Source organism: Callorhinus ursinus, unplaced genomic scaffold, assembly GCF_003265705.2.
Source record: "Callorhinus ursinus isolate GAN/ISIS: 27379988/994484 unplaced genomic scaffold, GSC_fseal_2.0 scaffold110, whole genome shotgun sequence".
Lineage (NCBI taxonomy): Eukaryota > Metazoa > Chordata > Mammalia > Carnivora > Otariidae > Callorhinus > Callorhinus ursinus.
The window spans coordinates 1,395,338-1,411,399 of record NW_027397172.1 but is presented as its reverse complement, the minus strand read 5'-3'; the positions used below and the strand labels follow the sequence as shown (position 1 = coordinate 1,411,399).

The following is a 16,062-nucleotide window of genomic DNA, read 5'->3' as shown; positions in this document are numbered from 1 at the left end:
CCTGAAGAAAACCTGGAAGGTTCTGACAGAGTTCCACCCGATTTTCTTCTTTGTAGAGGTCCTGACTGTCACATTGTTTTTTTTCCCTATCTTCGAGAAGGTCCAGGACACTTTGAAATTCATACCATCTTTGAGGATCATATGTTAAAATAACCATTGTAGATGGGCATTGCCTCCCCTGCTGGCATAAGGGAGGAGGAATCTGGCACCTGCCAGAGTTCCTAATTCATAAGCCAAGTCGAAAACTTTGGAATTTGTTGTAGCTTTTTTGTTTATTGCTGACAGCATCCACGTGTTGTGAGAACACTTTGTCCACATGATCCTCTGGACATCTGAGGTCCTTGTGCTCTTGCAGGCTGTCTAATGGACACAATGGGCAAAGTCCCTCCAAGACAGCAAGAAAGGTGGACATTTGGGGCGCCTGGGTGGCTCAGTCGTTAAGCGTCTGCCTTCGGCTCGGGTCATGATCCCAGGGTCCTGGGATCGAGCCCCGCATCGAGCCCCGCATCGAGCCCCGCATCGGGCTCCCTGCTCAGCGGGAAGCCTGCCTCTCGCTCTCCCACCCCCCCTGCTTGTGTTCCCTCTCTCGCTGTGTCTCTCTGTGAAATAAAATCTTAAAAAAAAAAAAAAAAAGAAAGGTGGACATTTGGCAGGTGGGAAGGCAGGCTGTGGGGGAAACTGAGGGCACTGGGGCGGAGCTGGAGGAGGGAGGGCCCTGGGAGGGTCAGGATAAGATTTCCCCTCCCAGGTGCCGGGCAGTCTGCAAACAAGCTCCATCTGTTACAAAGGAAATCCAGCGGACTCCTCAGGGAAACAGAATCGAAAGCTTTTGTACCCAAGTACAAAGCAGATTTCATTAGGAAAAAAAGTGGCATTTCATCAGTGGGGTAAGTTGGATAATTTAGCAGATGGTGAGGGGACAGACAGGTAGGTGTGGCTATAGTGAAGATGGATCAGGGGCACCTGGCTGGCTCAGTCGGTAGAGCATGTGACTCTCAATCTCAGGGTGGTGAGTTCAAGCCCCACCTTGGGCATGGAGCCCACTTGAAAAAAAAAAAAAAAAAGATTAAAAAAATAGATGGAGTGGGGCGCCTGGGTGGCTCAGTTGGTTGGGCGACTGCCTTCGGCTCGGGTCGTGATCTTGGAGTCCCGGGATCGAGTCCCACATCGTGCTCCCTGCTCGGCGGGGGGTCTGCTTCTCCCTCTGACCCTCTTCCCTCTCGTGCTATCTCTCATTCTCTCTCTCTCTAATAAATAAATTTAAAAAATTAAAAAAAAAAATAGATGGAGCCATACCTCAGACCTGACACAGGGGAAATTCCAGAAGCAAGAACATCAATGTGAAAACAAGTTTACATGACGTCTTGAAAGAAACCAGGGCAAATTAGTTTGATAATCATGGAGTGGGGAAAACCCAGGAGTGACATAAATCCCCAGACTAGGCTGATAAGCAATGTGTCTCCTGCGTCGACCCAGAGTCAAAATCCAGATGACAACCTGGGAAAAATATGTGCAACTCATGACAATGGGTTAATTTCTCTAATATATAAAGAGCTTTAAAACAAACAAAAAAAACCAATCCCGTGGGAAAATGGGCTTGAGGATTTGACTTAGTCCCCAGAAAAGGAAAAGGGAATGACCACTGACACTGTGAAAGGAAGCTCAACTTCATAGTAAGAGGTAAATTAAAACCATCTGGCTGGAGAGAAAAGCATTTTCCCCATCAGGTGGCCCAAAGTCAAAACCTGGATTGGGAGAGCCTCCCTCACCCAGCTGGGTGGTACCAGAAGCCCCACCTCTAAGCAGGACGTCAGGTCATATTAAAACAGCATTGCCCTTGGCCAGACGACTCTACTTCCAGGAGCCTATCCTACAGATATACTTACACATGTTCAGTTCAGTATATCAGAGCTGAGAATGGAAGGCTGGAAACAGCCTAACCGTTCAGGACAGAGACTAGTTGAAAGGAATTGTGGCTGGCCCTAAACAAGGGAATCCTGGAGATTCTTCAGGTACTAACATAAATTTTCAAGTGTAAGAAAAAGAAAAGTAAAGTGCAAAACTAGCCTAGGATATGCTACCACTGGAAGGAGATGTTATGCATATTTGCTTGCACATGCAGAAAATATGGGGGAGAGGTTCTGAGAGGCTAATCCTGTGGAGGGAGGGAGTGGGAGGGAGCCTTCTCTCTGGGGATCCTTGGAATGCTTTGAATTGGAGCCCTGTAAAGATATCACTGATTAAAATGAGAATAAAATTAGGTACACAGGAAACCGGTCATTGGGGTGGGGGATGCAGTCATAGGGAAACAAGGGGCCTGAGACTTCTCACTTGTAGCTTTTGGATTTGGAGCCCTGTCTTCGGTGTTAGACCTATGGGCATATTGAGGCCAGACCCCATTGTTCCGAGACGGGAGACTCAGGTTCCAGGAGCAAGGGGACAGAGCCAATTTCCGAAAACTCACAGCTTTTTGTCTCTTTTTTGTGCCCTTCAAACACAGAAGAGAGGTGGGCTCACTTAACAAGGAGGGGAAATCTGGGCAAATGGCTGGTGGGTCTGCATTGTGCCACACCCCTCCCCTCCCCCTTCACCCTAGTTCTGGAATTCTCTCTGGGAAGCCTGGAGGGTTGGGATCTGGTTTAGCAACCGCTCAGCTGGGAAGGGAGCTGGGCCGGCAAGAGAAAGCTTTACAGAAACACAGTTTTGGGGGCCAACACTTAGTTGCCCAATGGGGCAAGAAGTCAAGGAAGATAGTAGCCCAGAAACGTTGGAAACCTCCTAATCTCTGGGGAAGGGGGGCGGTCAACTGACCTCCCCCAGAAAACTGCACTATTTCTACTTAGTGCTTTCGAGGCAGTAGGGTAAGCCCCATGGTCTGACCCACCAGCTCCTGTGGTTGGTGGGCCCCTCGGTGTGGGCTGGAGTCCACAGTGAACATTTCAGCTGCATTCCTATTCCTGCAGAGGCCATGTGCCCTGCCCCCTTTCAGCCCTACCCCCTCCTTCCCCATGGGCACCTCCAAGCTCTGGATGGGGCCTACCTTGAAGATACCTGCCCACACCCCCTGGTCTTTTCTCTGCCCACCCAAGGAAGGGGCTTCACAATTTATCAAGACCCAAGTCCAGGCATAGGCTACCTGCTAACCTTGCCCCTTCGCCTAGCCCTGGCTCCCAAAAGTGGTGGAGAGAGGGGAGGTGGCCCTGAGGGCAGGGGTCTCCTGAGGCTGGGGGAGGGAGCAGTGGGGGCTCTGCAATGAAGGCATGTGGGGGTGGGGGTGGGGGTGACAGGATGGGAGGCTGGGGAGAAAGCCTGCATTGCCCGGCTCTCCAGAACAGACCAGCTCTGAGAGGCTCCTGCGGCATGGGCCCAAAAGTCAGAGCTAGGGGCCACCACCTCGCCATGCGCACAGGCTGCTGGGGGATACAGGAAGAGAAACCCCAGCTCACAAGGCCTAGGCCGAAGCGGAGGGGCCTTGGTGTCATCCTGCACTGGGTGGCTTCAGGGAGGGCTTCCTTCCAGAAAGTCATGGCGTGGGGCTCAAAGTGGGCAGATGGGACAGGCATTCCATGCAGAAGGAACAGCACCTGCAAGGTGAGGTCGGAGGCTGTCAGGGCCGGCCTTCTCTCGAAAACAGTGGCTGAGGACAGTCAGGTTTTTATTGGCAGATGACATGGTACCACTGGAGGGATGATGGAGAGCAGGAGGCAGTCTGTGTCCCGCCGCCCCCATTCTTTTTTTTTTTTTAATTTTTTATTGTTATGTTAATCACCATATATTACATCATTAGTTTTTGATGCAGTGTTCCATGATTCATTGTTTGTTCATAACACCCAGTGCTCCATGCAGAACGTGCCCTCCTCAATACCCATCACCAGGCTAACCCATCCCCCCACCCCCCTACCCTCTAGAACCCTCAGTTTGTTTTTCAGAGTCCATCATCTCTCATGGTTCGTCTCCCCCTCTGACATACTCCCCTTTTCTTCCTCTCCTGTTATCTTCTTCTTTTTCTTTTTTCTTTAAAATATGTTGCGTTATTTGTTTCAGAAGTACAGATCTGTGATTCAACAGTCTTGCACAATTCACAGCGCTCACCGTAGCACATACCCTCCCCAATGTCTATCACCCAGCCACCCCATCCCTCCCACACCCCCACCACTCCAGTAACACTCAGTTTGTTTCCTGAGATTAAGAATTCCTCATATCAGTGAGGTCATGTGATACATGTCTTTCTCTGATTGACTTATTTCACTCAGCATAACACCCTCCAGTTCCATCCACGTCGTTGCAAATGGCAAGATCTCGTTCCTTTTGATGGCTGCATAATATTCCATTGTGTATATATACCACATCTTCTTTATCCATTCATCTGTCGATGGGCATCTTGGCTCTTTCCACAGTTTGGCTATTGTGGACACCGCCGCCCCCATTCTGTTCCACACTTCACTTTGACGTATTATTTGGAAATGAGTTTCTGCAGCTTTTTTCAAGGATGCCCTGGGGCAGCCACTGGGGTTTAAGGAAGGGACAGGCTGCTTAGTGGGCACCGGAGCCCACACTTTGGAATAAAGGGGGCTGGGCAGGGCATGACTGGGTTGAGGGGGGGCAGGATATGGCTTGAATGGGATGTAGCCATAGCCTTTCTTGGCATTAAGGGGCATTGCCGGTTCCAGGGAACTTGGGAGCGTGGTGGGCAGGGCCAAACAAGGGGGTTCCTGACTCATAGATGCCCCACCTTTTCCATGGATTCCAGGGAGCCACTGCCTTGATGCCCCAGTTGGCCTCAGCCTGACACTCCCCAGTTTCTTGGGGGTGGGGTGGGGGCAGCAGGCTGTGCTCAGCCCTCCTGGTTGTGGGCTTTGGCCTTCCCAAACAGAGCGGAAGCCCAGACTGTCTTGTCTGCACCTTCAGCCCTGGGAGACCCCCATTGCTCATGTGAGACCACAAGGTGAGCCCTAACTGGGAGTACTAGGGGTAACGTGTGGCTGAATCCTGGGAGGTGGCCAGGCCAGCTGGGGTCGATGTCCTCATCTGTGAAATGAGGGAGTTGGGCTCCATACTCGTGGAGACCCATGCCCCTGCGCTCTCCTGACCAGCTATGGTGCAGAATCTGAGAAGCAGACACAAATGGCAGGTCTGCACACAGCCAGCAGAGGAAAAAGGTTCTGCGTTGGGAGCAGGGGTCACATGGGAGCTGAGGGCTTGTGACAAAGGCCAGGGCTGGGGTGGGAGCAGCAGGTGCTCAGACCCATGGAGGCCCCAGCTCACAAGCCAGGCAGGAGACCTTCTGGCTTTAGCTGGAGCCATGCCACCATCCTTCCACCCCCAACCCTGCATGGACACAGATATGGGGCTCCCCAGCCCTTTCACTGAGGGAGCTGGGTCAAGACCCTCAGAGGATCTTTGTGGAAGAGGAGCATCCCCTCTCCACCCCCAAAGATGGGCAAACACCCTTCCAGATTCCCTTGAACCGACTTTCCTTCCTCTTTTGAAACGTGGCCCCAACCATCACTACTACTATTCTCTGGAAATAAATCCTTGCTACCTAGGCCTGAGTTGACATGGGGTTGAAGGGGAGACTACCCCCCACCCCCACCCCCCAGACCTAGACTGAGAAGCAGAGCAGTCCTTAAGCATCTCGACTAGCAAGCTGGTAAGTGAGGATGGGCTAGCTCAAGAGGACAAACTGCCAAAAATTCCCTGATGGGAGAGGGAGGGAGGGAGGGAGTAGATCCCCGTGTGAAGTGCCGGCTGACTGGGCTCCATAGCCCTGGGGCCTGGGTTGTTCTGAGGTTGCCGTAATCAGAGGACAAGTATGTCTTTGGCTTCAAGCCTGGGATGGGCACAGTGATGTTCATGGTGATGCCGCAGAGGTGACTCATGCAGGGATGGTGAGTGCTGCAGGGGCTGGACCACTGATAGCCATCTCAAGGAAGGAGCCCGTGGCCACCGCACGCCCCAGGCCTCTCTACACACACAAGGCGGCCCGTCACCACCTGTGGCTCAAAAGGCAGGCCTGTTCCTCAGTCCCAATGTCAGAAGGGCAGTAACAGCCTCCAAAGGCTTGGCCCAGCAGCAACCCTTTCCCCCAGAGCCCCTCAACTTTCGAAAGCAAATTCACTTAAATTCAGTGTTTTTAAAAAACCATCTTCGGGCGCCTGGGTGGCTCAGTCGTTAAACGTCTGCCTTCGGCTCAGGTCATGATCCCAGGGTCCTGGGATCGAGTCCCACATCGGGCTCCCTGCTCAGCGGGAAGCCTGCTTCTCCCTCTCCCACTCCCCCTGCTTGTGTTCCTGCTCTCGCTGTCTCTGTCAAATAAATAAATAAAATCTTAAAAAAAAAATTAAAAACCATCTTCCATCTAAGATAAGCTGGTCTACTAGAGGCTGAGCAAGAAAGAGCAAGGGGTTCCAAAGGCGCAGAGCCAGCAGGAGTCCAGAAGTGAGGCCCCCACCTCTCCTGAGACCCCAGGAATGGGGTTTCATGTAGGCAGAGGAGCCCCCTCCCTGTGCAAGCAGGTGAAATGAACTTGACTTCTCCCACAGGCCAGGCAGTGCAGGAAGGGTTGAGCTGGTCCTCCCTGGCTGACCTGGGCCAGCTTCAGGCACATGAATTCCCAGGGCTAGTAGCTGGGGCTCACTTGGAAGGAGCTGCTGCCAGGGCCCATGGAGCCTCTCACGCTGTAGGCTACCAAGGCGTTCTAGTGCAAGGGCACCTGCTCTGGGAAGCAGCAAGGAAGCTGAGGCCCCTACAGCCCAAGTGTGGGCGCAGAATTGCCCACTGCCCTGTCACCCACCCCCACAGGGGAGCCCCTGCCCTTGGCTGGAGGGCCCTAGGACCAGTTAGACTCCCGGCACATTGTGCCTTGATACTGATTTTGTTGTTGACAGTGCCCCCATGGCCAGGACCTTCCACTGCAGGGTTGACTAACACCTGAAGGCTTTCCAGAGCCATTGTTCGGTAAACATGAATGGCACCAAAACTATAGGTCACGTCTTGTCTCCAGGAACTGCTGTGGTGGTGACCTGGGTGCCTGAGGAGACCAGAGCCCAGATTCTGGGGCAGACAGGGCAGTATAACCACCGACTGTCTCCTGTGCACCTCCCCATCCCCACTGGAAAACTGTCCCAAAGTTCCAAAACAACGGGACTTTCTAGGTCAAGAAACTAGGGCATCAGCCTAGCAGGGTTTGACCCTGTGGCACAGCGGGGAAGGCTTTCTCTCCCAGGTACCCTGTACCCATCTGGAAGATGGAGGATGGTGGCGCTGGGAGAAAGGTCCAGACCAAGGGACTCTCCAACCCCTCAGGCCAATCAGATTTTGATCCCCACCTCTACCTCCCACTCTTCTTCCCCAGCCAGCCAGCAGGAGCCCACGTGGTTGCCTTGCCCCTGTGGGCGGGAATGGATTCAACTCTGGGTTCCGGGCAAGGGCAGAATCAGGAGCCTGCCCTGGGAGGGCAAAGCTTCAAGTTGAATGGGAGGCTCCGATTTTAGTCTGATTTCTGGGTCTGTGGCCCCGGGCAGGATGCCAATCAAGGCTGGGGCCTCTGACGGGGCAAAACTAGGAGAAAGGACCGTAACAGTAGATTCCAAGGGGGCAACCCTCCCGGCCTCGGTTCCCAGGTCACTGTCCCAGCCCTGCACCCACTCCTCCGAAAGCCAAGGAAGCCCGAGGCAGATGCAGCCTCCAAACCGTTTATTTATCTCGACTTGGGGGTGGAGGTCGCTGGGGGGGGGGCGAAGTGGGCATACTATTGCGGGGTGGCAGGGCCTGGTGCAGGTCGGGTCGGGCAGGCGTGGTCTTCACGCGAAGGTGGAGCCGTTCCAGCCCACGTTGGCCGCGTTCATGTCGTAGTAGTTGATGTAAATCCTGCGGGGCGTGGAAGCCAGGCTCAGGGGGTTGCGGGCCCCCCCCCCCCCCCCCCCCGCGCCTCTCGGTGACCCCCGCCGCCCCACCCACCTATCCGGGCTGACGCGCAGGCGCTCGGCCAGCAGGCCGCACAGCAGCTTGCTGTAGGAGCGGTTCTGCGCGCCTCCGATCTTGCCGATGCTGTGCAGACTGCAGAGCGCGCACGGCTCACTTGAGCCGCCGAAGGCCATGAGCTGGTCTGAGACCACGTGCACCGCGATGTACTGTGGGGAGAGGGGGTGCCGTCAGGCGGCCCGAGAGACCTCGCCGGGCCCCGGGCAACCCCCCACCCCGTCCCTTCCCCGTCCACAGCCTCAACCCGGAGTCGCCTCCCCCGCCCCCCAGCCCGGGACCACCTCGTCCGGCCGGCACCCCCTCGCCCTGTTCGCTCCCGGCAAACCTGAGCCGGCTTGCCGGTGGCCTGCGCCAGCTGCTGAGTGAGCTCGGAAAGGAGCCCGTCCGGCACGGAGGCGCGGGGGACGTTGGTGTTCACCACGAACATCGGCATGCTGGCGGAGAAGCGGCGGGGACCGGCGCACAGGAACTAACCGACGCGCGCCCGGCAGCAGCCCGGGAACCTGAGCTACGTGACCGCCGCGCGGTACCGCCCCCTAGGGCGGCCGCGGCCCCGCCTCCTGCGTCGCGACCGCCGGCGAGGCTACGCCTCCGTGCGACTGCGGGTCTCTTCCGACTGGTGGCGCCACCGCAGGCAGAGGCCCCGCCCCTGTGCGGCCGCAGCCGCCTTCCGACTGGTGACGTCATCACCAGCGGACGACTGCCCCCCCCTCCCCCGCGCGTTGTGTCCCGGCCCCACGCACCCTCTGAAAGCCGTTTTCCCCGCGGCGGCCAGAAATCTGCCTATCTTTCGTTTCTTTGTTAGTCCTGCCATTTAGTCACTCATGTTTCTCACGTCTGCTCGGGGGCATCTAGTGGGTGCCAAGCATACAAGGGACACAGAGTAAATATTGGCTGAATGAACGAATGGATGAATGAAGATAGCCATGACCCGGCAGGAAGAGGAGAGAGCAGTGGCTGGACTGGGGCCCTGGCCATGCCTGCAGGCCTTGCCATCACTGGGCAGAAGGGCCTGTGGCTAAGCGGCCACCCACTCCCCCTCTGAGGAGCCCCGCTGGTCAGGGTGCTGTGTTGGGGAGCAGATCTCTCTCGGGTTCTGGAGGGGGCACAGAGCTCTCCTTGGCATTTGGCAGGTGCTATCTGGTTAAGGGGGCACAGCACACACTGGCCTTGACTATGGCCATGTGATAATAGCAAGGCCACTCGTGCCTGTGGGACCAGCCAGCATCCAATCAAGTAGGTCCCATGGCCCGGTTGTGCAAATAACCTGCAAGTGTTGCTTCCTCCGGCTGGGCCCCAGGCTACCTCCCTCCTCACTCTCACACTTTACGCCCAGGGCTCCCTTACCATTGATGGTCTGATGCACTCCATGCCATGTCCAGCCCGGGGCCCTCCTCCAGGTTCAGTAGGCAATTTGGCACTTCCTGTTCCCTGTGTGCAAATCAAGTGTGAGACTTTTCCTCCCACACCTGTTGGCCTGCCAGTGAAATGTGCTTCCCTCCACTGTTGCCCTTAACCTCCCTTCTCTGCCCCCCCCCCACCCCGATCCCAGCCCCTCTCACCACCACCATCTTAGTTTAAGTTAGCTGGCTTCACCTTTGGCCTAGCGTGGACTCTGATAACACCATGGTAGACTGCTCTTCCTGGGGGAAGAGTCTATTTCTCTGCCTCCCACCCCCCACCCCCGGCAGCAGATCTGGCCATATGACTTGCCTGGCCCAATGAAATGTGAACAGCAGGGATAAGCGTGACTCCAGGCAGAAGATTCAAGAGCCAGCACCTGGTTCTCTGAGATGGTGGAATGTGCGGAGATGGATCCAGACCAGCAAACACGGGCGATGCCCCTGTAGGTGAGCCACTGCAAATTTCAGGTTATTTCTGTAGCCTGGGGCAGTCTTCTCTGATCCGGACAGCCTCCGAGCTATTTATCATTTACTCTGACCCTCCCCAGTAGCAGTCAGTGCTATCTTTCTAGAAGGGCATCTGGGGAGGTGATCTCATTCCCCGTCCCACCCCGTACTAGCTTGGACACCTCACTAATCTGTCTGAGACTCAGTTTCCCCACCTGTAATTTGAGGATGGTAGTGTCTAACTTTACAGAGGAGTGTTGTGAGGACCAAGTGGCCTAAATACTGATGAGAGTCCCCACTGTTATGGGAGGTGATACTGTCACGATGCCCTGGGTAAGCAGTTCCCGCCCCACATCTAGCAGCACCCTCCCTTGTTCCCTGAGTCTTGTGCACTGTCCTTCAGTACCATGCTCCTGGCTCTTGGCTCTCGCATTGGTCCTGAAATGCGGTTTGCATTCACTTTCCCTCACCTGCCTCAGTTCCTTGGGAAAGCCCCAGAGCTTCAGGCTGTAATGTGGTCCTGTAATGTGCCCAGCACCTCTCCTGTCCTTCGAGGCCATCACCACATTTCTATTTTTGAGTTAGTGTTTCCTTGCTGGATGGTAAGCTCCATAGGAGAGGGGACTGTCTCTTTTCGGCCATTGCTGTATGCCCACCTCCTGACTCGTTGCCTCAGTGGCAGGCAGAGGGCCTCCAAAGATGTCCACGCTCTAATCCTTGGAACCTGTGAATATGTTATGTTACGTGGCAAAAGGCACTACACAGATGTAATTAGAGTTATAGACCTTAAGATAGGGGGATCATCATGGATTATCCGGGTGGGCCCAATGTAATCACATGAGCCTTAAAAGCAGAGAATTTCCTCCAGCTGGACTTGGTGAGATGTGGCAGAAGGGGAAGTCGACTCGAAGCAGGAGAAGGACTCAGTGTGCCATTACTGGCTCGGAAGATAAGGGGGCCAGGAGCCTCAGTGGTACGACCACAAGGAACTGAATTCTGCTAACGACCTGAATGAACTTGGAAGTGGGTTCTTCCCTAGTTGACTTAGAGACATCTGGACTCCAGCCGTACAAGACCTTAAGCAGAAGACCCGGTCACTTGATGATGGACTTCTGACTCAAACTGTGAGATAATAAATCTGTGTTGTTTTAAGCTGCTAAGTTTGTGGTCATTTGTTCCAGGAGCAATAGAAAGGTAATACACTTGGCCCTGATAGGGGCTCGATACTTATGTGCTGAACAGCAGGACGTGTGCACAGGGCGGTGTCGGCAGGCTGACCTGCCTGGGATCCTCTCTGAATTCATCCTCGCTGACAGTGACTGTCTGGTAAGAATATTCGCTGCCCCTGGCAACCAGGCATAGCCACATGAAGCTCATGCAATGTGTGGGGTTTATGGAGAAGCAGCCGCTTTGCTGATGGAGGCAGGGTTGCGCCTCTTTCCTCCTGCCCCCACCCCAGAACTTGGACATGACCCTCAGGTGTGCAGCAAATGCCAGGCAACACTGAGCTGGAAAAACCCCAGGCGAAGGAGCAGGAAGTGGCAGCCCAGCGGAGCCTGGGGCTCTGACAGCTCTGCCAGGCCCCTTCAGCTGCCTTTCAGTCACAATAGAAAAAGGAGCCCCTCTCTGCTCAAAGCACTGCTGGTCAGGGTTTGTGTCATTCACAGCCCCATTGCAGGTCCTGGCTGCTGCCGAGGGCTTCCTCAGTGGCCACGTTCAGTGGCACGGCAGGCATTCTTACTGCAAGCATCCTCGCCACAGGCATTTTCATGGCAAACATCTCTGCCACATAACTGGCCATAAGGCAGTGTTGCCATAAAAGATAAAATCAAGAAACGTAAAAGAGGGACATTCAGCAAAAAGGACCTAATGAAACATGGAAAACAAAATTACCAAGACTTTACAAAATATTTGAATACATTTAAAACGCGTGGGGGGGGGGGGGGGGGGGGGCACCTGGGTGGTTCAGTCGTTAAGCGTCTGCTTTCGGCTCAGGTCATGATCCCACGGTCCTGGGATCAAGCCCCGCTTTGGGCTCCCTGCTCCGCGGGAAGCCTGCTTCTCCCTCTCCCACTCCCTCTGCTTGTGTTCCCTTTCTCGCTGTGTCTCTCTCTGTCAAATAAATAAAATCTTTAAAATAAAAAAATAAAATGGATGGAGATTCTGTGCAAATAACTGGTTTTGTTTTGCGGATTGTACCTACATGTACTTGTTTTCAAAATCTAGTATTTCGCATTTTTTTGGTCTTATTTTTATTCATCTCGTATCACATTTTTTTTAAAGATTTTATTTATTTATTTGAGAGAGAGAATGAGATAGAGAGAGCATGAGAGGGGGTAGGGTCCGAGGGAGAAGCAGACTCCAGGGAGCCCGATGTGGGACTCGATCCCGGGACTCCAGGATCATGACCTGAGCCAAAGGCAGTCGCTTAACCAACTGAGCCACCCAGGCGCCCCCAGGTTTTGTTTTAATCAGGTTCAGTAAGAACCTTTTTAAAAAATATGCATCCTAGTGTTTGGAAACAGATATCTCTCTCTTTAGAATCAATAGAGCGATTCAACACTTCCATACAACACCCATTGCTCATCCAAGTGCGCTTCTTAATCCCCACCCCCTATTTCACCCATCCCCCACCCACCTCCCCTTCTGGTAACCATCAGTTTGTTCTCTATGGTTAGGAGTCTGTTTCTTGGTTTCTCTCTCTTTTTCTCCCCATTTGTTCATTTGTTTCTTAAATTCCACAGATGAGTGAAATCCCTTATGGTAGTTGTCTGACTGACTTACCAAGTACCCTCTAGCATAGTACCCTCTAGTTTTATCCACATCCTTGCAAATGGCAAGATTTCATTCTTTTTTTTTTTAAGATTTCATTCTTTTTGATGGCGAGTAATAGTCCGTTGTATATATATACCACATCTTCTTTATCCGTCCGTCAGTCGAAGGACACTTGGGCTGCTTTCACAATTTGGCTATTGTAGATAATGTTGCTATAAGCATAGGGGTGCATGTGTCCCTTTGAATTAATGTTTTTGTATTTTGGGGGTAAATACCCAGTAGTGTGATTACTGGATCGTAAGGTAGTTCTATTTTTATTTATTTATTTTTAGTCTTAGTTTAGTTTTAGTTGGTTTTGTTTGGTTTTGTTTTACATTGTGAAAGCTTCTACACTGTTATTTGGTTTTGGCGGATTGTCACACGTCCGTTGATAGACGTTCCATAGTTCTATGGGAAATGTTGGTTCAATACTCTGCCCCACCGTATAGACCATCACGAGGGCTAAGATTTATGTAATATACAAACGGGAGGACTGTGTCAATGGAGCATTGAAACCAAACTGTCCACCAGTTGATGAAACCAAAGAGCTCAACCAGTTATTTATTTTTTTTAATCTTTTACGGCAAAACTGTCTCACAGCCAATTATGTGGCAAAATACTTGCAGCAAAGAAGCTTGCAGGAAAATTACCTAGAACTGTCCAGTGGGTAAGGGCTGCTGGGCACAGAAGTGGGAGGGAAGAAAACCTCCCAAAGGAGGGAAAGGCCAGCTGGACAAGGGGGAATATGGCCCACATGAGCACCCAGCAGACCCTGAAAGCAGAGAACATCTCAGGGACAGGATCTGAGTCATGGAGCTGGAAGGAGGGTCTCGGGAGGAGAGAGGGCTGCTGGTACCCCACTGGGGGGCCACCTGCTCTTCCCCTTGCTGCCTCCCCCACCCCACGTGGCAGCCCCTGTCCATGGGCAGTCCACTCTTCCACTGGCTCCCACCAGCTTCGGTTCCCTCTGCATCCCTCCCTCGGTCACGCAAGGCTCATCACCTCTACAGCAAGAACCCAGCCGGCCCTGAGCCCTCGACCGTCCCCGTGCCCTTGTTCATTGAATGTGGTAACTTGGCAGCACAGACAAGCAAAGACAATTGTCGCCCCTTCTAGTCATAGTGGAAAAAGACCTGGGGTGTCATCACCCCCACTGGTGATGGTGTACCTAAAGGTACAGGATTGCAAAGAGGGCTGTCTGCCAGGAGACCGCCACATTGCAAAGGGGGGGGGCCTAGGCATGGTGGGGGAGCCCGCAGTCACAGCCACCTAACCCCCCCAGGACCCTGAGACATGGTTCAGAGCAGGTGATCTGGGTGCAGTCACTTAAACGCTCTGAGCCTCAGTTTCAGAATGGGGCGGGGGTGGGGGGTTCGGGTGGTAATTCCTTTCCCATAGACTTGTGTGAAGGTTAATGGAGCTGAAAGGACAAGTGCAAAGTCCCTGACTTACTTACAGTGGGGGCTCAGTAAATGCTACCTGTACTTACTGTATTGTAACCAAGTGTCCTGGAGCAGGAAATGAACTGATAGGTCTGAACCCCAGTGGCGGGCCTGCACAGAGAGCGTGACTGTGCTTTCCTTCCATGGTGTCCCAAGTCCTGCCCCACCTGCTCCTACCCTCAGGGGATCCCCTCAAAGCTGAGGCCAGGCTTTTCAGGAGCCCCCGGGGCACTAGCCTGCCCACACTGCCACACTGGAGGTGACCATGGTGCAGCCCGACTCAGACCCACATCCTCAAGAGCTCACAGCAGACGACAAAGGTGGTGTCCTGGGCTCCTCGGAAATCCTCATCTCCCAGAAGGGGCATAAGTCTGTGCCTTGATGGGGTGGGCACCTCAGAGAGTGTGGGGCCACTGGTCACTGGAGTGTCGTGGGAAGAGACCACTGGAGGGTCTGGCACCCTATGATTACAGGATAAATTCTCTATCTGGCCTTCAGGGCCCCTCACCTTATCTCAGAGCTCTTCTCCCCCACGGATGCTGGGCTTCCCCTCCTGCACCTCTGCTCGGTCCCGGGCTTTCCTATCTCCATCCAGCCAGCAGCCATGGCCCCCAGGAAGCCTTCTTGACACCTCCAGCTGGAAACCCACCCCTCTCTAGGCCTCATCACCCTGGGTCTCTGTGGATACATTTTCATGGTCGGCCTCCAGAGAAAACTGTGTGTGTGTGTCGGGGGTGGGGGGGTGAGTGTGTGTGTGTGTGTGTGTGTGTGTGTGTGTGTGTGTCTGCAAAGTTGGCACCTGCCCCCGGAATTTTGCTCCACTCCCAGAGCCTTGGTTGTGGGACCTGGGATCCCCTTCAGTGTCCTTGTCCTACTTTGGGTGTCTCTCACCTTCCTTTCCTGCTGCCTACAGAATGGAGCCACGGAACCCTTGGCACATGACTCTGACCTCCTGCAGGCTCTGTGGGGAAGGGCCATGCTGCAGAGCCTGAACTGTGGCCACGTGGCCTCCTTGGCCTCCACGCCCTGCCACCAGTCCCGGCCCCACCCTTAGCACTGGCTGAAGCCTCGGTTCCACCACTAATCCACAGTGTCACCCTGGCCCCCTCAGGTGGCTTTTCGCCCCTCTCCACAGGATGGGATCAGGGAGCGAAACAGCCAAGGCAGCGGAAGCGGGGTGGTCCCCGCCCCAAGCCTGTCAAGACCACCCAGATGCAGTCCTGGCCCGCCACCTAGTGGTGTGACCTTGGGCCTTAGACAAGCCACGGCCGTCGTGTGCCTCCCTTCTCCTGTGTAAAACAAGGAAATTAACGGTACTTATTTCTGGGGCGCCTGGGCAGCTCAGTCAGTTGAGCGTCTGCCTTCGGCTCAGGTCATGGTCTCAGGATCCTGGGATCGAGCCCCACATCGGGCTCCCTGCTCCGCGGGAAGCCTGCCTCTCCCTCTCCCACTCCCCCTGCTTGTGTTCCCTCTCTCTCTGTGTCTCTCTCTGTCAAATAAATAAAATCTTAAAAAAAAAAAAAGATTTTGTTTATTTATTCATGAGAGACACAGAGAGAGAGGCAGAGGAAGAAGCAGGCTCCCCAAGGAGCAGGGAGCCCGATGCAGGACTCGATCCCAGGACCCCAGGGATCATGACCTGAGTCGAAGGCAGATGCTTAACCATCTGAGCCACCCAGGTGCCCCATGTGTGACTGACTTTTTTCTAGGGGAGGGTCACGGCTCCTCCCAACCCTGGTGCAGCCCAAGGACAGGGACAGTGGTGGACGCCTCGGGATGTAGCGGGTCCTAAGAGAAGATGGATACACTGCAGGAATCAATGAAATCAATGAGCGCTTCAGCTGAGGCCTGGAGAGGACCACCTGTGTCCCATCAAGAGGGAACCGGTTGTCAGGGTTGGGAGAGGTGTGGGTGAGGGCAAACACAGAATCAGATGCAACCCTTTGGAGGCCGTGCGGTCCTGACCCTTGTGA

At 54.1% G+C, this 16,062-nt stretch overlaps 1 protein-coding gene and 1 non-coding gene across 2 annotated transcripts; one reads left to right on the top strand and one right to left on the bottom strand.

Annotated features, from left to right (window-relative positions):
• Positions 1-961: 961 nt before the first annotated feature.
• Positions 962-1,034, top strand: TRNAE-CUC (transfer RNA glutamic acid (anticodon CUC)). Its single transcript has one exon. It is a non-coding gene; the product is annotated as a tRNA-Glu (tRNA).
• Positions 1,035-7,680: 6,646 nt separating this feature from the next.
• Positions 7,681-8,532, bottom strand: MIF (macrophage migration inhibitory factor). Its single transcript, XM_025857300.2, has 3 exons — positions 8,309-8,532; positions 7,960-8,132; positions 7,681-7,869 (listed from the first exon to the last, which is right to left on the bottom strand). Exons 1-3 carry the CDS (start codon positions 8,414-8,416, stop codon positions 7,803-7,805), a joined length of 348 nt encoding a protein of 115 aa, XP_025713085.1. The 5' UTR covers positions 8,417-8,532; the 3' UTR covers positions 7,681-7,802.
• Between the last annotated feature and the right edge of the window lie 7,530 nt (positions 8,533-16,062).

What these genes read in the sequence shown, in the direction of transcription:
- MIF (XM_025857300.2), bottom strand. Translation starts at nt 8,416, where the DNA reads ATGCCGATGTTCGTGGTGAACACCAACGTCCCCCGCGCCTCCGTGCCG. An exon ending in CCACCGGCAAGCCGGCTCAG is followed by an intron (nt 8,133 to 8,308) that starts GTTTGCCGGGAG and finishes CTCTCCCCACAG; the next exon opens with TACATCGCGGTGCACGTGGT. An exon ending in CTGCGCGTCAGCCCGGATAG is followed by an intron (nt 7,870 to 7,959) that starts GTGGGTGGGGCG and finishes CACGCCCCGCAG; the next exon opens with GATTTACATCAACTACTACG.